This window comes from Pimephales promelas, chromosome 22 (assembly GCF_988280905.1).
Source record: "Pimephales promelas chromosome 22, fPimPro1.hap1.1, whole genome shotgun sequence".
NCBI classification, from domain to species: domain Eukaryota; kingdom Metazoa; phylum Chordata; class Actinopteri; order Cypriniformes; family Leuciscidae; genus Pimephales; species Pimephales promelas.
In genome coordinates this window covers 9,426,097-9,450,078 of record NC_142790.1, presented here as the reverse complement: position 1 = coordinate 9,450,078, position 23,982 = coordinate 9,426,097, and the positions used below count along the sequence as shown (strand labels likewise).

The window sequence follows — 23,982 nt, the reverse complement described above, 5'->3', positions numbered from 1 at the left end:
CGGCGGAAATCATTACAAAAGCGGAGTGTGCCATCCGGCTTTGGGACCATTACAATGGGACTGGACCACGGACTCCGGGATGGTTCAATAACCCCCAACTTCAGCATTTGTTGGATCTCATCCTCAATAGCCTGCCGACGAGCTTCGGGGATACGGTAGGGCCGTTGCCTGACAATGACTCCAGGGGATGTCTTGATGTCGTGCTGGATCACGCTGGTCCGCCCGGGCTGGGTAGAGAACACATCCTGGAACTGACTGACCAGGTGCTGCAACTCCACCTTCTGGGCAGCCGAGAGATGAGGGTTGACGTCAACAACCACAGGTTCGGTGAGACTCAAGGCAGCCAGCTGGTCCCGCGTCCCCACCCACTTCTTTAGGAGGTTGACATGGTAGAGTTGGTCCGCCTGCCGCCGACCAGGTTGCCTCAGCCTGTACGTGACGGGTCCAATTCTTTCCAGTACCGTATATGGCCCTTTCCAGGAGGCCAGGAACTTGCAGGCAGAGCTGGGGACCAGGACCATGACGCGGTCTCCGGGCTGGAATTCTCGTGGTTGGGCTGCCCTGTCATAGTGGCGTTGCTGCGCTTGCTGGGCCTTGCAGAGGTGTTCGCGGACCAATGGCATTACTCGATCGATCCGTTCTCTCATATGTCGAACATGTTCGACGATAGTACGATGAGGGGCAGGCTGCTGCTCCCAAGCTTCCCTGGCGACATCCAGGAGTCCACGTGGTTGACAACCGAACAAGAGCTCAAAGGGGGTGAACCCAGTTGAGGCCTGGGGAACTTCGGGGATTCCAAAGAGCACGTAGGGAATCATGAGGTCCCAATCCCGCTTATCCTCTGCCGTCACTCGTCTAAGCATCTGCTTAAGGGTCTGGTTGAACCTCTCCACGAGTCCGTCTGTCTGGGGGTGGTAGACTGTGGTCCTCAACTGTTTCACCCGTAGCAGCCTGCAGAGATCCGCCATCAGCCGAGACATGAACGGGGTCCCCTGGTCAGTCAGGATCTCCGAGGGGAGACCGACTCGGCTGGCCAACAGAAACAGCTCCTGGGCGATGGACTTTGCGGTGGCCTTACGTAGGGGCACTGCTTCTGGGTACCGGGTGGCATAGTCGACGATCACCAGGATGTGTTCGTGCCCCCGGGCAGACTTTGGCAACGGCCCAACTATGTCCATTCCAATCCGCTCGAAGGGCACTTCGATGATCGGCAACGGGATGAGCGGGCTGGGGGGAGGGGTCCGGGGCGACGTGACCTGGCAAGTCGGGCAGGCTTGGCAGAACCGCTTCACTTCGGCCTCTAGGCCCGGCCAGAGAAAACGGTCGCGGATGCGCTGAGTGGTGTTGGCTGCCCCGAGGTGTCCTGCCATGGGATGGGAATGTGCCAGCTCTAGGATGGTTCAGGTCTTGGCTCTAGGAACAACCAGTAATTTCCTCTCCTCCCCCCTCCGCTGAGCGACACAGTACAGCAGGCCATTCTCAACGACAAAATGCGGGAGAGGGTGGGGCCGGGGGAGGACGTCTTTTCCATCGACGGCTCGCACCTGAGCCCAACAATGCTTGAGCCGATCGTCCTCCCGTTGTTCCTTGGCAAAGGAGCCCCCTCCCGCAGCCTGTTGGTATACATCATAAAACAGATTAGTAATTTGGGAGGGGGACTCACCATCTCTCCCGCTGTCGGAGGCGAGCAGGGCAGGTCGGCGGCGGGGTCCACGAGGCCGTCTCCGTCTTTGACGGTTCCCTTCTGGGCTGGCAGTCTGAGTAGCGGCAGTGAGCAGTCTGTCGAAGCCGGGCCAATCTCTTCCAAGCAGTAGGGCCACCGGCAGGTCCTTCACCAGGCCAGCCTCCACCGGCCAGGTACCTTGGGGTGACGAGATAGTGATTCTACGCGATGGTACTTGGCGAGTGTCTCCGTGCACACAGGTAATCGGCAGGAAGTTCTTCTGGCCGCTTCGGGGCCCACACAGCCGCGACTGGATTAGGGTGACCGCACTACCCGAGTCCAGCAGGGCCCGGAAACTTTTCTCTTCAACCACCACATCTGCTTCGGGGGCTCCCGATGGTACATGCTGGTGAACGATGCAACCCACTAACCATGCTCGCTGGGGTGACGGTGGTTCAGCGCTGGGCATGGGTTCATCTCGCGGTGGGGAAACCATCGGTCTGCTGGCTGGTCGTGGGGTCCCTTCGAGCGGGCGTCGCTCCTGGACCACCCTCCGGGGAAACGGCAGCGCTCGGTCCCCAGCCTCACGGTGATGGATGGCATCCGCCAGCTCCATCACCTCCACAAGCTCTAGGATGTTGGTAGGGTTCCTCATCCCAACCGCTTGTCGATGTGCACGGGGTAGAGCGCGGAGGAGGCGATCGACCACCACACGTTCCACTACCTGAGCTGCGGTGGGGTTCCCTTCCAAGAGCCAGTGTTGAGCAATACGGCTGAGCTCGGCTGCTTGCGCCCGGGCCGGCACACGGGGCTTGAACTCCCATTCCTGAAACTGCTGGGCAGCGCAGATGGAAGAGAGGCCGAGCCTCGCCAAAATTTCCTGCTTGACTTTATTATAATCTTCGGCATCCGTACGGGGAAGTGAGAAATAAGCCCTTTGGGCTTCTCCGGTGAGGAGGGGTGCCAGCGCGCGTGCCCACTCATCCTCGGGCCATGCCTCATTCTTTGCGGTGGTTTCAAAGACCTGCAGGAAGGCTTCTACGTCGTCATCAACGGTCATTTTCGGCAGCAGGCGGGTTGCTTGGGCGCAAGAATCAGGTAGCGGAATGCGCTGGGTGGCGGAAGCACCAATGCCGATGAGTTCTTCCTCCGTCCTGCCCTGGCGAGTGGCAAGATGTTCCACAATTTGTTGCTGGCGGATGCTCACTTCAGTGAGGCGTTTTAATATTTCCTCCATTGCGGGGATGAGCGTGCCGCTTTCCGCCACCTGTAGTGCACAGGAAAAGAGAAAAAAAAATTCAGAGGTTGGGGCGGTGAACTTGTCGGTGATTCTTCATGAACTTGCCTGCATTCTCCACCACTGTCACGGGGTGAAGAAACACTCGACAAGGCTGGCTTTGTGAAAAGGCCCCAGAGGGTGGATTTATTTACAATCAAATAAAGTTGGTGAAAGAAGTTCAGATGGCTTGTGGTGGCTGGTGCTTTAAGTGCTCTTCCGTGCTCAATTCAAATGAAAGTGGGTTTCCAAAACGTGCTCCACAAATGATGGGCTGTCGGTCACTCGCTGCTTTCTGGGGAGAATAGAGAGAAAGGTTAGACCAGCACTTCCATTCAGTTCGAGACTAGTGTCTGTCTGTTTGCTAAGCATGTGCTGCTTATGTGGCTGTGGGCTGATTGGGAGCAGCTGTGACCGATCAGCCAGCGATGAGGACGTGCAGGTGTTTTGTGTTGGTTGCCAGGGCGACGCTGCTTCCTCTGAGGGTGCTCGTCACAATAGATAGATAGATAGATCTGAGTAAAATGAGCCCGCCCCCTGGTCTCTATGACACTGTGATCCAGAGCTATGTTCAACACAAAATCCCTATGCAATTTACCATAGTAGGAAAAACACATGCATTTGATGGGACGACCTTCACCATAGTAAGTCAATGGGGCAACTTTGGGCCTGTCCTGCCCCCCAGGGGTGCAACTTTTACCCCATTGTGAGGTATGTCCTTACAGAGCCTGTCAGCCTCTTCAAATGTGGTAAATTACAAGTTTCTGAGAAATCCTTGCTCAGAGCTATAAACTCGTCAAAGTTTGTCGTAATGTTAAGTCTATGGGATTTTTCGGCCAATTTTTCGCCCCTGGGGTGAACATTGTACCCCTGATCTCTTAGAAAAGTCATAGCACTCCATTCCCGAATAATCCGCACGTTTTGACACCTCATTCATGGGTCTGTGACAAAAACTGCAGGAGGAGTAGCGTGTCAAAAAATGTCCAGAATAATAAGAATAACTAGAATGTACATTTCCAGACGAAAATGTGAAGTGGTGCTTGCAGTGGCAAAACTCACCACCCGGTTGCTAGGGTGTTCTGGGTGGTTGCTAGTTGGTTGTCAGGGTATTCTGGGTGGTTGCTATGCAGTTGCTAGGGTATTATGGGTGGTTGCCAATGTGTTCTGGGTAGTTGCTAAGGTGTTGCTAGGTGGTTGCTAGGGTGTTCTGGGTGGTTGCTAGGGTGTTGCTAGGTTGTTGCTAGGCGGTTGTTAGGGTGTTTTGGATGGTTGCTAGGTGGTTGCTAGGGTGTTTCTAAGGTGTTCTGGAAGGTTGCTAGGCAGTTGCTAGGGTGTTGCTCGGTGGTTGCTAAGGTGTTGCTAGGTGGTTGCTAGGGTGTTGCTAGGCGGTTGCTAGGGTGTTCTGGGTGGTTGCTAGGGTGTTGCTAGGTGGTTGCTAGGGTATTGCAAGGTGGTTGCTAGGGTGTTCTGGGTGGTTGCTAGGGTGTTGCTAGGTGGTTGCTAGGGTGTTGCTAAGGTGTTCTGGGTGGTTGCTAGGCGGTTGCTAGGGTGTTGCTCGGTGGTTGCTATGGTGTTGCTAGGTGGTTGCTAGGGTGTTCTGGGTGGTTGCTAAGGTGTTGCTAGGTGGTTGCTATGGTGTTTGGGGTGGTTGCTAGGGTGTTGCTAGGTGGTTGCTAGGGTGTTGCTAAGGTGTTCTGGATAGTTTCTAGGTGGTTGCTAGGGTGTTGCTATGCGGTTGCTAGGGTGTTCTGGGTGGTTGCTATGGTGTTGTTAGGTTGTTGCTAGGGTATTCTGGGTAGTTGCTATGGTATTACTAGGTGGTTGGTAGTGTTCACATATGGTTATTATAGAGTTTTTATATTGTTCATGGCATGATTTAGCACTTAGCTAATCAATATTAGCATGTAGCTATTCACAGCTAGCATGTTTAGCATTTTGAAAGTTCTATGTGCTAGCATGAGTCAAAAGACCCAACCCCCATCGTGATACAATGTTCTGATGCTGAGATATAGCTGTTACAAAATGGTTGCTAGGGTACTCTGTTTGGTTGCTAGGGAGTGGCTTGGCAGCTTCCAATCATGAAGCTCCAAAGTCAATGTGAATGTATAAACCAACCCCCATCTCTATACGATGTTCTGATGCAGAGATGTAGGCCTTGCAAAATGGTTGCTAGGGTACTCTGTTTGGTTGCTAGGAAGTGGCTTGGTAGCTGTCTATCATGAAACTCCAAAGGCTGCTTATCATTATGAATGATATAAACCAACCCCCATCTCAATACGATGTTCTGATGCAGAGATGTAGGTCTTGCAAAATGGTTCCAAGGGTACTCTGTTTGGTTGTTAGGGAGTGGCTTGAGAGCTGCTAAACATGAATCTCCAAAGGCTGCTTGTCAGTTTGATTGATATAATACATATAATACATATGATAAAATTTGGTTGCTAAGGTGCTCAATAATGGTTGCTAGGGTGTGGCTAGAAATTGTTGAGGTGATTCATGATTGGCTGTTTGCCACCCCGAGTCAAACGAGACCACCCTCGGGTTTCTATGATACTTCTATCCGGAGATATCCCTTTGATCTCTTTTAATGGAAGTCTGTGGAACTTGTTGCTAAGGAGCTCTAAATGGTTGCTAGGACGTGACTTGATAGCTTCACAATGATCCTGAGAGGCCTTCTGAGTAAAATGAGCCCGCCCCTTTGTCTCTACGACACTGTGATCCAGAGTTATGTTCAATATAAAGAGGTTTCTATAGTAAGTCAATGGGGCAACTTTGGGCCGCTCCTGCCCCCCAGGGGTTCAACTTTTACCCCATTGTGTGGTATGTTCTTACAGAGCCTGTCAGCCTCTTCAAATGTGGTAAATTACACGTTTCTGCGACATCCTCGTTCCGAGCTACGACTCGTCAAAGTTTGACGCAATGTTAAGTATATGGGATATTTCGAAGCCCGATCGCTTAGAAAAGTCATAGCACACCATTCCCGAAAAAGCCGCACGTTTTGACACCTCATTCAAGGGTCTGTGACAAAAGCTGCGGGAGGAGTAGTGCGCCGAAATTTGTGTGGAAGAAAAAAAATAAAATAATACATATGGACAATAAAAATAGTGTTGCTTTGCAAGCACCACTAATAAGTATGCAAGAGAACAACATTGTTGCTTTGCAAGCAGACTTGTAAAACCCTGACCTCATCTCGGCTGGAGGGACGACCTCGATTGCACCCTTCGCCAGCAGAGTGGCAACCTCCGCTCTCATGATCGGGGCATTGCTCTGCTCTGCCAGGGGTCTGGCGATAGAGGGGGATGAAAGTGGTGTGGTCCGTAGGTGCCCTCGGCGGCGAGCAGGCTGAGGTGTCTGTGCCGACAGCTGGGTGGAGGCAGCAGCTGGCTGTGGGGGCAGAATGTGTTTGATAGCCTCAGACTGCTTCTGGGCGGCTCAACCGCACCGCTGAAAAGGCCAGCCTGGGCTCAGCGTCCCGCATATCGGCCAGGTTGAGCCATAGGTGAGGTTCCTGGACCACGTTAGTGGCCATCACCTGACCCAGGGAGTGTGCAGCCACTTTCATCGCCCGGAGAGCGAGGTCAGTGGCGGCACGCAGTTCGTCAAACGTCCCAGGATCAGTCCCGCCCTCATGCATATCTCTGAGCAGCTGGGCCTGGTAGACCTGTAAGGTGTTCATCGCATGCATGGCAGCAGCCGCCTGTCCTGCAGCTCTATAAGACCTCGCCACTATAGATGACGAGAACATACAGGCCTTGGACGGGTGCTTTGGATCACCGCGAGAGGACGCGCTCTGCGGACACAGTTCTGGGTCCTGCAGATTATAGAAAGAGGCTATAGAATCCAGTTTGGTTCTCGTCTGCCGTGTTACAACAGGGTGCAACTCACGCTAATGCATCCAGAGCAGGCTAATGGAGCAAGAAATAAAATCTCTATTAGCAAAGGAACCAAAGAACGTCTCGGTTACGTAAGTAACCCTCGTTCCCTGAGTAGGGAACGGAGACGTTACGTCAGAAGTGACGGAGATTGAGGGATTTCGCATAGAAAGCCAATCCTCTTCGAGTATTAAAACACGAGCCAATGGCATGCAATGCCTTGGGGCTGCGGAAATTTGCATAGCGTACTCCGCCCTACTCCGTGAGTATAAAAGGAGGAAGTGAACGCAACCGCAGTATGTCTTCGCTGAGGAGCCAAGACTGAACTCGGCCTCTACCCAGCGATACAGCAGAAGTGGCAGGGAGACGTAACGTCTCCGTTCCCTACTCAGGGAACGAGGGTTACATACGTAACCGAGACGTTCCCTTTCGTAGTCACTTCGAGTTACGTCAGAAGTGACGGAGATTGGGGGTCTGTGCCATCACGCCATCTTCAAGCTGTCTTCCAGTGCCCTGCGAAAGACTGAACCCCCGAGCCTTACCTCTTTTTTTTTTTTTTTTTTTTTTTGGGGATCCGACTTTGACACAGGATTACCAAGGTACACTGGGAAACATATCCCGAAGGGGACATGCTACCAGCTGCCTACCGAAGGGAGGACTTATGAATACACATATGGCCACATAGGAACACTGGAGTACCAACCGCAGGTGGCTACTGATTTAAACTCCAGGGGTGGCAGATGGCTCGCCAAGGGAAGACACATGCTCAGAGAGGCTTACAGTGGATAATACACATGAGACGGTTACCCTGGGGAACCGTGCGCATGGAGGCACCTAGCTAGCATCCAGAGCAACGCAGTGGTGCCCGCATCGTCGGTGCTGGAGGACTCAAGACTTCAATGGAAGAACTGAGGAAATATCGCACTTATCCAGTCCGGGGAGTGGAGTGGCGAGCAAGCGAAGACACCTGAGCGGATCCAGAACTGGCCGAAACGAGTACGTGAGAGGATACCGGCTCAATTCGCAGATTATAGAATCTGGCGAAGGTGTTGGGTGTCGCCCAGCCTGCAGCTCTGCAGATGTCTGTTAGCGAGGCGCTGTGCGCTAAAGCCCAAGAGGAGGCTACACTCCGAGTGGAATGGGCCGTCACACCAAGGGGGCACGGAAGGCCTTGCTGCTGGTAAGACAAAGCAATGGCATCCACTATCCAGTGGGACAGCCGTTGCTTTGAGAGAGCCCTTCCCTTCTGGCTCCCTCCATGACAGACAAAGAGCTGGTCTGAGGTCCTGAAACACTGCGTTCTGTCGACATAGGTGCGGAGAGCACGTACCGGACAGAGCAGTGCCAAGGCTGGGTCTGCCTCCTCCGGGGGCAGCGCTTGCAGGTTCACCACCTGGTCCCGGAAGGGAGTGGTGGAAACCTTGGGCACATATCCAGGCCGGGGTCTCAGGATCACGTGAGAGTAAGCCGGCCCGAACTCCAGGCACGCTTCGTCAACGGAGAATGCGTGCAGGTCCCCCACCCTCTTGATGGAGGCCAATGCAACCAGGAGTGCTGTCTTCATGGACAGAAACTTTAACTCTACCGATTGCAAAGGCTCAAAGGGATGCCTCTGCAGAGCACTTAAAACTACCGAGAGGTCCCAAGAGGGTACGAGGGGAGGACGAGGCGGATGCAGCCTCCTCGCTCCCCTCAGGAACCTGATGACCAGGTCGTGCTTCCCTAAGGACTTACCTTCCACTGCTTCATGAGAAGCGGCAATGGCCGCGACGTAAACCTTAAGGGTGGAGGGCGACAGCCTGCGCTCCAACCCTTCTTGCAGGAAGGAAAGCACGACACTGATCGAACATCTCCGGGGGTCTTCTCCGCGAGAAGAGCACCAATTGACGAAGAGGTTCCACTTCAACGCATAAAGGTGTCTCGTGGACGACGCTCTTGCGGAAGTGATGGTTGCCGTTTTACGTTTGAGCGAACTCAAACCTGCCTCGTCCCGTCCAGGAGCCACACGTGCAGCCTCCAAAGATCGGGACGAGGGTGCCACAGAGTGCCCCGTCTCTGAGAGAGTAGGTCTTGTCTCAGAGGAATAGGCCAAGGAGGTGCTGTCGCGAGGAGCATGAGATCGGAGAACCACGTCTTGGTGCCAGTAGGGGGCTACCAGCAAGACCTGCTCCTCGTCCTCCTTGATCTTGCACAACACCCGTGCAAGGAGGCTCACTGGGGGAAACGCATACTTGCGTGGGCCCCGTGGCCAGCTGTGCGCCAGCGCATCCGAGCCGAGAGTGCCGCGGGTCAGAGAATAAAACTGGGCGCAGTGGGACGAGTCCCGAGAGGCGAACAGGTCTATCTGTGCCTCCCCGAACTCGTCCCAAATCAGCTGGACCGACTGGGGATGGAGTCGCCATTCGCCGGAGAGGGGACGGACCCGGGACAGCTCGTCGGCCGCCCAGTTCCGGTCTCCAGGAATGTACACTGCACGAAGGGACCTCAGGTGCTTCTGACTCCATATCAAGAGGTGGCGGGCGAGCTGCGACAACTGGCGTGAGCGTAGACCCCCCTGGTGGTTGATGTACGCTACTGCCGTAGTGTTGTCTGAGCGGACAAGCACATGCTGGCCCTTGAGTAACGCTCAGAAGCGGTGTAGGGCGAGCCGTACTGCCAACAGCTCGAGGCAATTGATGTGCATGAGGCGCTGGGCTCCTGTCCAGGAACCGGCGGCTGCATGCCCATTGCACATGGCACCCCAACCCGTGGTAGATGCATCCGTGGAGACAACGAGATGCCTGGAAACTCGCTGAATAGGGACGCCGGTCCGTAAGAAGCTGAGGTTCGACCACGGGAAGAAGGTTCGCCGGCATGCCGGAGTCACTGGGACTCGGAGCGAGCCGCGATGCCATGCCCACCTCGGGACTCGATCGCGAAGCCACAGCTGAAGCGGTCTCATATGAAGCAAACCGAGCGGCGTTGCCGCGGCCGCGGATGCCATATGCCCCAGGAGCCTCTGAAATAGTTTCAGTGGAACCGCACTCTTGCCCTCGAACTGTCGAAGACAAGTCAGCAGTGAGTGCGCGCGCTCGTTCGTGAGCTGCGCGGACATGGCGACCGAGTCTATCTCCATGCCGAGAAAAGAGATCCTCTGCACGGGGCAAAGTTTGCTCTTTTCCCGGTTGACCCGAAGGCCCAGACGGGCTAGGTGCCGGAGCACCAGGTCTCTGTGTTCGCAAAGCTGAGCTCGAGAGTGTGCTAGTATCAGCCAGTCGTCGAGATAATTCAGGATGCGAACCCCGTGTTCGCGAAGGGGAACAAGGGCTGCCTCGACGATCTTCGTGAAGACGCGAGGGGACAGAGCTAACCCGAATGGGAGAACGGCGTACTGATATGCCTGGCCCTCGAAGGCAAACCGAAGAAACGGTCTGTGTCGAGGTAAAATGGACACATGGAAGTACGCGTCCTTCAGGTCGATCGCTGCAAACCAATCCTGATACCGAACACATTCGAAAATGCGTTTGGCCGTGAGCATTTTGAACGGTAGTCGATGGAGAGAACGGTTCAAAATGCGCAGGTCCAGGATCGGTCGTAACCCACCGGTCTTTTTGGGGACAATGAAGTAGGGGCTGTAAAACCCGGACCTCACCTCGGCTGGAGGGACCGTCTCGATTGCACCCTTCGCCAGCAGGGTCGCAATCTCCGCTCTCAAGACTGGGGCATTGCCACCGACCATCGTGGAGCGAACTCCCGTGAAGCGGGGAGGAGACCGTGCGAACTGAATCGCGTAGCCGAGTCTGATCGTTCTGATGACCCAGCGGAATATCCCAGGAAGCGCTAGCCAGGCTTCCAGGAAATGAGCCAACGGGGTCATGCGAACCACAGACGTCCCCCCGGAGGGGCAGCGGTGCGGGTCGACTGGCACGCGTGCAGGAGTTACCCCGCTCGGATGCGTCGAAGCCCGCTCCCCGACAGAAGGGACCAGGGAAAGCGGAGCGTTCCACGGGGGTCTGTTCTGCCGGGGGTCTGGCGACAGAGGGGGAAGGGATTGGTGTAGCCCTGGGACGACACACGCACCCTTCCGCACCCTCAGAGACAGAGAGGAGTGTGCAAAGCGGAGGCCGCCTGTCCCGCCGCTCTATAGGCCCGCGCCGCCATAGCAGACGAGAACCCACAGGCTTTGGATGGGTGCTTAGGAGGACCACGGGTGGAGGCGCTCTGTGGACACAGCTGCATCGCAACAGAGCGCTCCACCGGGGGCATCCCAGTGTACCCACGGGCGGCCCCACCGTCGAGGGGGGGAAAGGCGGGGGAGAGATCGCGCTCTCGAGTGGACAAAGGAGCCCCCCAAGAGCGCGATAACTCCGCATGCAGCTCGGGGAAAAAAGGTATCGGAGTTGGCCGTGGCCTTGCGGCGGCAGCTTTGTCCAGATACCAGTTATCCATCCGCGAGAGATCGGGGCAGGATGGAGGTTTCCATTCTAGCCCGATACTCCCAGCGGCTCGAGACAGCATGGCCGTCAGCTCGGGATCTGACACGGGCAACGCTGGCACTCCCGAAGGGGGCAACGCAGCCGCATCTTCCTCTCCCGAGGACTCAAGCCCGCCTAGTGATGCAGTGATAGACATCACATCATCATCTGGAGCGCTGCTAGAAGCAGCCGGCGCCGCCGAAGAGACAGCCGACTGAATCGAGCTGGCGCTCGCTGGCTCACGCACTGAGGCGGGAGGTGTGGCCCGAGGAATCGTCGGGGCTCTATCCCACACCGTCACCGTTAGATCGCCGGGTCCCCGGGTCGACGGGCCCCCTTTCGTGAAGGAAGCCGATCGAGTAGGGGGGACCGGGGCTCTCACTCCAGTGAGATCATTGAGCCTCGACCTCAGTGTGGAGATGGTCATGCTCCCACAGAAGGAACATGAGTCATCCACGAACGCTGCTGCTGCATGCTGAATGCCCAGGCATACAAAGCAGCGTTCGTGACCATCAGATGATGACAGAAATCTACCACATCCAGAAGGGCACGGGCGAACCATCTTTAAAAAGACGTGCCGCGTGCAGCTCTTTCACTTTCACTTTTAGAGAAAGGAGAAATTCACTCTTTCAGCGCTGAAGCTACCAGGGAGAAGTGCAAAGTCTGGCAGACCACTGCTCAGATCGCAGGCAATGCAAAATCTCGCTGGGTACCGCCGTCACACCAACACTGAAGAGGATGCTCGTTCTCGAAGAGTCTTGAATCAGCTTTTAGGAGTGAAGAGGTTCTCTTGGCTCCGAAGCGAAAACATACTGCGGTTGCGTTCACTTCCTCCTTTTATACTCACGGAGTAGGGCGGAGTACGCTATGCAAATTTCCGCAGCCCCAAGGCATTGCATGCCATTGGCTCGTGTTTTAATACTCGAAGAGGATTGGCTTTCTATGCGAAATCCCCCAATCTCCGTCACTTCTGACGTAACTCGAAGTGACTACGAAAGGGAACAGTTGTTTCTACCCGACAGAGAATCTGTTTTTTACAGCCGGTACTTCATTGTTCCGAAAAAGGATGTGGGGTTGCATCCCATATTAGATCTTCGTCTGTTGAATCGTACAGTCAAGTTTAGGATGCTTATGTTGAAGCAGACCCTTACGAAACAAAAATATATTGCAATATATTGGAATATACCATGTAATATATTATAGGCAACATATTCCCATATATAGGATTTAATATTTATACTGTCCAATATATTGCAATATGCATAGTCCATATATTTATATATATTGATACATATATTGCAATCAAGACCAAAATAGTCACTAATTTTTTTACATACAGTTTGTCTTTTTAAAGTTTATCTTTTTCAATACTTTAATATACTGCAATATATGTGCTATACATACATAAATATATATATATATATATATATATATATATATATATATATATATATATATATATACACACACAAATACATAGCCTATATAGCTATCTATGAATACGTACATACAGTATACATTTTAGTGTGTGTATATATATGAAATTAAATGGAAATATATAAATAAAATATACGTGTTGTCACGGTGTGGTGCAGGCAGAAGAACAGGAGGAGTCCAGATTCAAACGAAGAAACTTTTAATTCTAAAGTACAGGCAAGAAGACAGGCAAACAGGCGCAACACAGGGTAACATTCACATTGACCGACAAAGACTGACTGAACGAGGGAGAACTAAATACAAGCAGGAATCAAACATAATGATGTGAAGACAGGTGATACTGATGAACAAGACGAGGAACAGGTGGCTGATGAGGGAGTGAGTTCAGGAGTGGAGACAAGAGGATCCTGGGAAGTGTAGTGAAGAAGACGCAGACAGAAAGGTGCAGACGGAGACTGTGACAGAACTCCCCACTCCCAGAAGGCGTGGCCTCACGCCGTAGAACAGAGGAAGGAGGGAGGGCAAGCTGAAGGCTGAGAGGGGCGTGGCCAGGGTGGAGCAGGTCGAGGGCGTGGCCAGGGCGGAGCAGGCTGAGGGCTTGACCAGGGTGGAGCAGGTCGAGGGCGTGGCCAGGGCGGAGCAGATGGAGGGAGGACCCATGGTGGAGCCGATGGAGGGAGGAAACGAGACGGAGGCAGGGCTGACGACACCAGGGGGCCGACTGACATATGTTTGTGGTTATCTGTACGAGCCGCAGTATAGTTTAGAGCAGCTGCAGGCTGATGGAGGAGCAGGAGACGCCGAGGCGGCGGCCTGTCGCGTTCAAGGACCCCGCACTGACTCTCGCTGCGTGCTACGGCCTACGGACACAGCCCGTCTGCTGCAGAGAATTTCAACGATGGCAATTTCTCCTGGAGGAAATCTCTAAATCAGGCGAGCACACAGACATTTGTGTTGTGATAGTTTCACCTGACTAAACATCCAGGTATCATGCAGTAATTCACCAAACAGAAATAAATACAAACGAGGAGTAATTCACTAATGAGTTTGCCAATGTAACGTTAACGGGGTTTGTTTTTGTGGGAAGAAGGAGGCAGGAACCGGCGAACATTTAAGCATTTTAATAGTAAAATGAACAAATACAAAACAAAAGTATAAGCCAGCAGCCCCTCATTGGCGACTGCTGTAACGTTACACACAACAGAAACAAAACACAACGTAAAATCAGGCCTGTTTCTCTCTCGATCTGCCGTCGTCGCTCCCCGTTTTATGCTTTCGTTTCTCCGTGAGAGACGCAAGACCGGCGCGCGCCTCACAGGTGTCTTTCATTATCAGTCTCTGTTATAACTCACGCCACCGGCCTCTTAAAGGGCACCTATTATGCCCCTTTTTACAAGATGTAATATTGGTTTTGGGTGTCCCCAGAATGTATTTGTGAAGTTTCAGCTCAAAATACCCCATAGTTAATTTATTATAACCATTTGAAAATGTCATTTTGGGACCTGATTAAAAATGAGCTGTTATGGGTGTATGCCACCTTAATGCAAATGATCTGCATATCCCCACCCTGCCTTTGGATGAGGGTGTAACATAAAACCTATGGCAGTCGGTAAGCAGAAGGGGAGAATGAGAGACGCACTGTTTTGAATGTCATTCAGCGTATGTTTGAATCGGAATATATAAATAGTTCGAAGAGACTCAGGCAGAATAAACACATGAGAATGGACCAGTACGTCTCGGTATGGTTATTTGATACATTTATGTAATCATAGAGTTGATATCGCGTCTTTTTGCAAGTATGGATGTGCAACACACACACACACACACACACAGACACACACAAACACTAATGCTGCGGCGCATTTTTTTGAAACTACATACACATTCTGTGATAAAGTTTGCTACGTACAAGCGAAATTACATTTATGCGAGGGACCTGTGGCGTCTACTTGTCATACAGGTGCTTCTGTGGCAAATGTGAGAAGATGGCTAACTTAAAGAACAACAACATATATGCAGTTTTTAATACAATATATTTAAATATATATTTATAAACGTGTGGTTACACACTATACAAACAATGTTTAAATTATATACACAGACATCCTACGACAACAACAACTTTAGACGCATAATTTGTTGAATTGGCTGACAGACTGAAATGACTATTTGCTCAAAAATCATAAAATACACTTACTAGAGGTGACATTGGATCGCAAACAGTAGACGACAATCCACACTTGAGGATTAATTTTTAAGCCACAACAACAGGATTAACCCACGAGTCCACGACAGAACACTTATGATTCCAAGAGACATTACCGGCTGTCGTTGAAACAATGGAGGATGGTGTGTACAGATCACCGAGGGTGGGGTCTAGGCCACAACCACACTGTCAATCAAACCCCTTTCTCACTTTCTACTTCACAAAGAGCTGAATCTTAGAACAGCTCGTTCTGAGACAGTGCAGATGATTTATTGAGATAAAACCATAAAACCATAAACCACTGGGTGGATTATTATCATTCTAGGGTGGTTTTGCTCACACACTGCGACACACATTTATGTTCAAACACCATGTAAAAGTGAATTTTCCATAATAAGTGCCCTTTAAGTTACATCCCTTGCCCTCGATCGTCCTGCTCGCCACAGCCAACTAGACATTTTGTGTGAAATGAATTTCAAACTCCGGTGACAGCTAATGTTAGCCTTGTAGACGGAAGAGTGAATTCTCTGTTTGCGCTGTTCCCATAGACAGGCTGTTCCGGATTAGTGGGTGTGGCTTGCGGAGCTGTGTATTGTGGGACACAGCTTTGTGGGACATGTCGTTTTTTCATATATAGGCGCCCCTTGGTTATTTTCTGTCTTTTCTCGGTCAAGAGGGCACCAAATTAAAAAATTCTTTTACATTTCGACTACATATATGATCCACTTTCAATAAAGATTAATGTTGCAATGGGTGAAATGCTCCTATGTTTTAGTTCAGTCCTTGTAAGTTCTTGATATTGTAATGTTTGTTGTCTCATTGTTCCTGTCCTGAGTTCCCTGTTCTGAGTGTTCTGTCGTTTACCCTGGTTTACCTGTTTGTTTGTTTGTTTGTTTGTTTGTTTGTTTATTAAAGTGCTTGCGATTGGATTCACTCTCTGCTTCATTCCTGCCTGCATCGTTACAGAATGTGCATGTTCTCAATATATATTGATATACAATATATGTACATATATTTCGATATAAACAATATATGTACATATATTTCAATATAAATTTACATATATTTAAAATGTATTCCACAATATATGAACACATATCTATAAATATATGCATGCATATATTTCCATATAATTGTACATATGAAGAGTTCAGATGCAAAAGCCTCTAAATGCCATTTGAAATTTTCTTCTTTAATGATGATTTTTGTCGATCTTGTATATTTAAGTTCAGTAATTTCACTTAAATTACAATTAATAGGTAATTATCATTGCCATTTAAGTGAAATCACTCAACTTAAATATACAAGTTCGACAAAAATCATCATTAAAGAAGAAAATTTCAAATGGCATTTAGAGGCTTTTGCATCTGAACTCTTCATATATTTAAAATATATTCCACAATATATTGAGAACATATCTATACATATATTTTATTTATATATTTCGATTTAATTTCATATATATATATATTGAAATGTATTCTACCATATATTGAACATAAATGGGACCTTATATCTTTACATATATAACCAATACATTATCCCATACAAATTGTAATACATTATGGTGGATATTAATAAATATAAAATTGCATATATTTTCGTGTATATAATTACATATATTATATATTTATTTACCATATATTTAAATATATTGAAAGCGGCAATCATTTGTATATTTTGCAATATATTACAATATATTTAATATATTGTATAATATATGTATCATCAATATATTACTCCATGTATTTCCAATAAATAATATATAATATATATATAATATAATGGAAAGGAAAATAATATATTACAATATATTACAATATATTTTAAGTAATATATTGGTAAATATATTTTTCTTTCATAAGGGGATAGTGACTCAAATCAGATCCAAGAACTGGTTTGTCATGATAGATCTAAAAGACGCATACTTCCATGTCTCTATCCTCCCTCAACACAGGAAGTTCCTGAGAAAACCAATATCAACTGCTTCCATTCAGTCTAGCTTTATCGCCCCGTATGTTAACCAAATGCGTAAATGCAGCTCTGGCTTCGCTCAGCTTACAGGGTGCACTACTTGGCCACCATAGGTACAGGTGGTTTAAAAGTGAATTTTGTATAGTACCTCATTATTTGATCCACTTGAACTAGTGGATACACTTAAATTAATAGTAATTAAATTAATAAACTGGGCTCATTTTTCTCCACTGTGTTCTCTCAAAAAATATATATATATAATTGGGCCAATTATGGATCGAGTAAATGATATACCAATGGGGGCCCCATAAAGTTTTTGTGTCTAGCCCACCTAGGCCCAAATTTTAGCAACCATATAGCCCCAAAGTGAGCCCATATAATGAACATCTAAATGGACCCCACTTAGAGCCCACTCTGGACTCATCATGGCCCCTATGGACTAATAATCATGGGGCTCATGTGGAGCCGACAGACAAATTTTTCTGGGCCCCATTTGCCCATGCAGGGCCCAAGTGACAGCCCATCAATTACCCATATTGAAATTTTGGCTGGAACATGAGTATGTTTTCAGAAAGCAAAACTGACGCAAATGAAAGTTTGGTGCTGCATCCTGAAGCTCAACACAGTATCTTCATTAAAAGTATAGTGAGACTAAATTATATTTTGTTGCCGCTTTCTCTCCTATTGTGGTCTTTGATCTGAAAATTAGCTAATGATAAATAAAATGCAGCTATCCATTGGTTTCGCTGAAATGAAACCTGTATAATTTGCATACAGCTTGGGAATTGAAGAACGGCTTTATACTAATACTGCGGAGAGACATTTATATTGTCATGTGTAGATAGAACAGTTTAAACAAATTGGATAGCTATCTGATCAGCAAAAATGCATGACGTGACCACATTGTGGAGGAGAAAGTGTTTATATATTAATATGTATATTAATAAAGTGTAAGTGTATCACATTGTGAACAAGAAGAAATGTACTCTCTTACACAAAGGGTCCCTCCAGGTTGTAGACAACTTTAATGTAAACATGGCTGACCATCCTTGGGTTTAGATTGTCCAGTTCCACACTGCCAAACATGCTGAGAAATAGACACAAATAGATATGTTTATAATGCATACTCAATGTCAAAAGAAAAAAAAAATCCACATACTGTTTAGGCTGAAATGCAATCAATGTTTTATCTAGTCCAAAATGGTTTTCATTAAATAAATTGCGTGATACTTATACTATATATCACAGTATTAGTTCAGTGGTTCCCAATCCAGGTCCTGGGACCAGTTGCACCTGCTATGCAACTTAGTTACATGCTATGTTACAACTTAGCCTAGTTTTTATGTAAATGGGATAGCTATCCCATTTAGTAGCTATTGCACACTACTCAATATTTTTGTGTTCTACCATTAAAGCTGCAGTCCGTAGCTTTTTTGGGGTTAAAAATTATCCAAAATACATATTTGAGAAAATACATAACCACCCAGTGTTCAAACTGATCTGGTTGCCTTAGCTCGATTCAAAGCAGTAAGCTTGTAATAATTGTTTTCAATTTCTTATGTAGCCAGGTCTAGTAAATGTTTATTGGAAGATAATAGGTTAATTGCTGCGATAGCTTGACCAACACTTCACTAAGGTTGTTAGCTAAAATATGTATATAATATTTTTTATAACATCATATAAATATATAACATATTATTATATTATTTAAAAAAAATTATATATATATATATATATATATATTAGATATACATACACACACAATTAATTTATTTAAATGGTTTAGGGTTATGCATGTGTTTGTGTAATGTATATAGGCATACATAAATTTGTATGCATTCATTGTCACGGTACAAACAGGAAGGGAGAACTCAAATGCAAAAACAAGGAGGATTTATTAACAAAAAGAAAACCAAAACACAAAGCAAAAACCCACGAGGGGGAAAACACAATAAATGAACATGACACAAACACTGACTCTGAACATGAAGCTATCCACAAAGAACTGGGAAGACATATGACAACGAACCGACAAAGACTGCAAACAAGAGGAGACTTAAATAGGGAACAAATCAAGAGGGAACAGGTGGGAGAACTCAAACACTAATCAGGTAACGAGGGGGAGGATCAAACAATGACAGGAGCACATGGCTCAACATAACAAAACCACCCATGTGCTAACACGATAGGACAGACACGTGACATTCATATATGTGTGTGTGTGGGGGGGGGGTGTATGTGTGTGTGTGTGTGGGGGGGGGATTGGGGGGGTTAGGGTTAGGGTTAGTTATTATGTGTGATTGAAAAGTGTAGGCCATTACACAGTACATCGTATAAATGTATTTGTGTGTGTTTTCTGATGAATGGTTTAGTCTATGAAAGGGTACATTAGCCACACTGAATTGAATCCCAACAGTTATGGATCGTATTTAGGAACAAATAGGGGGGTTAGGGTTAGGGTTAGTTATTATGTGTGATTGAAAAGTGTAGGCCAATACACAGTACATCGTATAAATGTATTTGTGTGTGTTTTCTGATGAATGGTTTAGTCTATGATTTGGGTAGGATGAAAGGGTACATTAGCCACACTGAATTGAATCCCAACAGTTATGGATCGTATTTAGGAACAAATAATTCACGCTTTAACTCATCATCATCATATCTTTATTCAGGACATACATATAACATGGTCCATAGCACTATACAAAATAAAGTACAACAACAAAAAAATGTAAAAAAAAAAAAAAAAAAATGACTACACAGTCAAAATTACATCTCTATAATAAGAAAAATAAATATCTCTCAGGTTTCATTTTATGAAGTTAAAATTTACAGAACATTACTGTAAATATGGTCATTGCTACGTTATGGGAGCACTCTATTTCCCCCCTAAATCATTCATTTGTACATGCACAGCGTAATTATTTATATTTTATGTTGGTTGTCATGTTCGTAATTCTGAACGGGCCACCACGGCAGACCTCTTTGCGTGATCACGGTAGGCTAATGGTTGAATCGGAATTTATAAGCAGGATCACGGGAATCAATAATCTAATACAGCCCAGTTGTGCTAAAATAAATATCATGAGATGTCCATCATCAAATGAGGGACATGGAAAAGTTAAGTTAGAGCCGCTAAAGCCAGTGCAACTACCAATGCGAACATGAACACAGGCTTTTCCCACCAAAAATATAGCCTAAAAAACGTATCTAAGTTGACACCCTGCCTCTCAAAATGCAACTCTGACATTAACCAAATGCAATAAAAGCTTAAAAAGTACTTGTGTGTGTGTTTTATTTTATATTTGCCATTTAATAATACAATCGCTGCTGTCTGTCCATTGAAGAACATGCCCATGTCTGTTTTGGAACTATTGGGGCTTCCATGAACCACGTGACAGCCTTTGTAGCGACATCAAAGCGTGTCGCAACTCTCTCAATATATGGCTCTGGCCTCATTACGTCACATCTGTACACACGAAGAAGGAGTCTCGGCTAGTAGGCTATATTGCATGTGAGGATGATGGAGGTGGAGATTTATAACCTTTTCTCATAGCACTTGATATAATTAAACTTATCAATTTGATGGCGGATCCAGAAAGTTTCAAACGACAATCACCAGTGACAACAGATTCGCCCGTTGTAAAATGCAAAAGACTTCGGCGTTCGGAGTGGCTACAGAAAAAAAAAAGAGACTGCAACCAGACCCATGCGAAAACAAGGATACATATTGGAAGGACATTGCATGTAGTCACGCAAAGCTGACATTGTAAAATTGTACTTCACCACCTGGAAATATGAATGTTCATTTAAAATGGGTCATTTATGATGAAGAAATTTGAAATTATTTTAGAATTTGGAGCTTTCTAGACTGAGAAAAACCAGAAAATGTATTTTTGGCTTATGTGGATGAAAGACAACAACTCCCAGAATGATCTTAAGCTCACGGCCCCTTTAAAAAGCATGGAGTTCCCTTTCGTAGTCACTTCGAGTTACGTCAGAAGTGACGGAGATTGGGGGTTTCGCATAGAAAGCCAATCCTCTTCGAGTATTTAAACACGAGCCAATGGCATGCAATGCCTTGGGGCTGCGGAAATTTGCATAGCGTACTCCGCCCTACTCCGTGAGTATAAAAGGAGGAAGTGAACGCAACCGCAGTATGTTTTCGCTTCGGAGCCAAGAGAACCTCTTCACTCCTGAAAGCACTGTTCAAGACTCTTCGAGACGAGCGTCCTCTTCAGTGTTGGTGTGACGGCGGTACCCAGCGAGATTCTGCATCGCCTGCGATCTGAGCAGTGGTCTGCCAGACTTTGCGCTTCTCCCTGGTCGCTTCAGCGCTGAAAGAGTGAATTTCCTCCTCTCATTGAAAGAGCTGCACGCGCACGTCTTTTTAAAGACGGTTCGCCCGTGCTCTTCTGGGTGTGATTGATTTCTGTCGTCATCTGATGGTCACGATCGCTGCTTTGTATGCCTGGGCATTTCAGCATGCAGCAGCAGCGTTCGTGGATGACTCATTTTCCTTCTGTGGGAACATGACCATCTCTACACTGAGGTCGAGACTCAATGATCTCACTTGAGTGAGAGTCCCGGTCCCCCCCGCTCGATCGGTTTCCTCCATAGGGGGCCCGTCGACCCGGGGACCTGGTGATTTACGGTGATGGTGTGGGATAAGCCCCGACGATTCCTCGGGCCACACCTCCCGCCTCAGTGCGAGAGCCAGCGAGCGTTAGTTCGATTCAGTCGGTTGCTTCTTCGGTGGCACCGGCTGCTTCGGGCAGCGCTCCAGATGATGATGCGATGTCGATCACAGCATCACTAGGCGGGCTTGACTCCTCGGGAAGTGAGGATGCGGCCGCGTTGCCTCCCTCGGGAGCGTCAGCGCCGCCGTGTCTGATCCCGCGATGATGGCCGTGCTATCTCGGGCGTCCGTGAGCATCGGGTGGGGGTGGAACTCCGCCCCTCCCCGATCTCTCGCGGCTGAATAATTGGTTTTTGGGTAACGCTGCCGCCTTACGGCCACGGCCAACCCCAATTTCCTTTTTTCCCCGAGTTGCATGCGGAACTGACACGCACTAAAAAATAAATAAAAAAAAAAAAAAAAAAAAGCGTGCTTAGTTCCCCGCCCTTCCTCCCCTCGGCGATGCGGCTGTCTGTGGGTACGCTGGGGCTCCCCCGGTCAACCGGCGGTTGCTCTCAGATGCCCCTCCAAAGCCTATGGGTTCTCGTCGTCTATGGCGGCGCGATTCTGTAGAGCGGCGGGACAGGCAGCCTCCGCCCTGCATATGATGAGCACCTACAAAGCTAGCTGCTCAGGAATGTGCACGAGGAGGTGACGGACCAAGCGAGCTGCGAGCCTGTCGCCTACCTTGTCCTTAAACGGGTCACGGAGGCGGTCGCTCGCTCCCTTGGTCAGGTGATGCCCACCGCTGTGGTCCAGGAGCATCATAATGTTCGGCGGTGCGGTCCAGGACTTTGCCCAGCACTTCTCGACCGCCTAGGAGCAGACGAAGGCGGTTTCTCTGCCCCGACGGCCAGCTGCTGCCTCCAACCAGCCGTCGGCTCGGACGCCTCCGCCAGCTCGCCGCCGAGGACGCCCCCCTGCGGCTCCCTTCCCTCCCACGCGGCCCCAGCAGCAGCCTTCAGCCGGTTCGCGTCGCGGAGGAGGCCACAGGTAAGCGTCCCAAGAAAAGAGCCCCCCCTCAGGCCGCGTGCCCCGCTAGATGCCAGGCGAAGCGATGTTCCTGAGGCGGGCCGCTCAGTGATAGTGTCATGGTTTTTCTCAGGAGGCGGTGGCAGGGCCCCTCCTTCCCCGGTGGAGGGCCGGTGGAGAATCTTTTGTTCTAGCTAGCTCCCTGAGCTGGTTGAGGAAAAGCTGACACTGTCATTGAGCACACAGACTGGAATGAGCGCGCACGACGTCCAGTGCGTCGCCCCGTTCATTCCTCTCTGTCTCGGAGGGCGCGGAAGGGTGCGTGTGTCGTCCCCGGGCTACGCCAATCCCTTCCCCCTCTGTCGCCAGACCCCCGGCAGAACAGACCCCCGTGGAACGCTCTGCCTTCCCTGGTCTCTTCTGTCAGGGAGCGGGTTTCGACGGTGCATCCGGACGGGGTAACTCCTGCACGCATGCTGGTCGACCCGCCTCGCTGCCCCTCCGGGGGGACGTCTGTGGTTCGCATGACCCCGTTGGCTCACTTCCTGGAAGCCTAGCTAGCGCTTCCCGGGTATCCCACTGGGTCATCAGAACGATCAGATTCGGCTACGCGATTCAGTTCGCACGGTCTCTTCCCCGCTTCAGGGGAGTTCGCTCCGCGATGTTTGGTGGCAATGCCCCAGTCTTGAGAGCGGAGATTGCGACCCTGCTGGCGAAGGGTGCAATCGAGACGGTCCCTCCAGCCGAGGTGAGGTCCGGGCTTACAGCCCCTACTTCATTGTCCCCAAAAAAGACCGGTGGGTTACGACCGATCCTGGACCTGCGCATTTTGAACCGTTCTCTCCATCGACTACCGTTCAAAATGCTCACGGCCAAACGCATTTTCGAATGTGTTCGGTATCAGGATTGGTTTGCAGCGATCGACCTGAAGGACGCGTACTTCCATGTCTCCATTCTCCCTCGACACAGACCGTTTCTTCGGTTTGCCTTCGAGGGCCAGGCATACCAGTACGCCGTTCTCCCAGTCGGGTTAGCTCTGTCCCCTCGCGTCTTCACGAAGATCGTCGAGGCAGCCCTTGTTCCCCTTCGCGAACACGGGGTTCGCACCCTGAACTATCTCGACGACTGGCTGATACTAGCACACTCTCGAGCTCGGGTTTTGCGAACACAGAGACCTGGTGCTACGGCACCAAGCCCGTCTGGGCCTTCGGGTCAACCGGGAAAAGAGCAAACTTTGCCCCGTGCAGAGGATCTCTTTTCTCGGCATGGAGATAGACTCGGTCGCCATGTCCGCGCAGCTCACGACGAGCGCGCGCACTCACTGCTGGCTTGTCTTCGACAGTTCGAGGGCAAGAGTGCGGTTCCACTGAAACTATTTCAGAGGCTCCTGGGGCATATGGCATCCGCGGTACGCCGCTCGGTTTGCTTCATATGAGACCGCTTCAGCTGTGGC

At 49.2% G+C, this 23,982-nt stretch overlaps 2 protein-coding genes across 3 annotated transcripts in view; both read right to left on the bottom strand.

Annotated features, from left to right (window-relative positions):
• LOC120495013 (ADP-ribosyl cyclase/cyclic ADP-ribose hydrolase 1) overlaps positions 1–23,982 on the bottom strand; it is a 274,489-nt gene that overhangs the window by 120,210 nt on the left and 130,297 nt on the right. Inside the window, exon 6 of the mRNA XM_089125633.1 lies at positions 17,874–17,966. Coding sequence (XP_088981759.1) covers positions 17,874–17,966 — 93 coding nt within the window. The remainder of the gene's footprint in view (positions 1–17,873; positions 17,967–23,982) is intronic.
• Positions 1,398–15,485, bottom strand: LOC148969531 (uncharacterized). 2 transcript variants are annotated; one of them, XM_089125632.1, is made up of 3 exons: positions 14,897–15,478; positions 3,095–3,234; positions 1,398–2,930 (listed from the first exon to the last, which is right to left on the bottom strand). In XM_089125632.1, the coding sequence occupies exon 3, from the start codon at positions 2,898–2,900 to the stop codon at positions 1,401–1,403; it is 1,500 nt and encodes a 499-aa protein (XP_088981758.1). In that variant the 5' UTR covers positions 2,901–2,930; positions 3,095–3,234; positions 14,897–15,478; the 3' UTR covers positions 1,398–1,400. The 2 variants fall into 2 exon arrangements, 1 of the variants encoding a protein (XP_088981758.1); XR_016149190.1 differs by lacking the exons at positions 1,398–2,930; positions 3,095–3,234 and adding an exon at positions 12,888–13,623 and having other exon boundaries at positions 14,897–15,485.

Excerpts from the sequence above, each read along its gene's own strand:
- LOC148969531 (XM_089125632.1), bottom strand. The coding sequence starts at position 2,900 with ATGGAGGAAATATTAAAACGCCTCACTGAAGTGAGCATCCGCCAGCAA.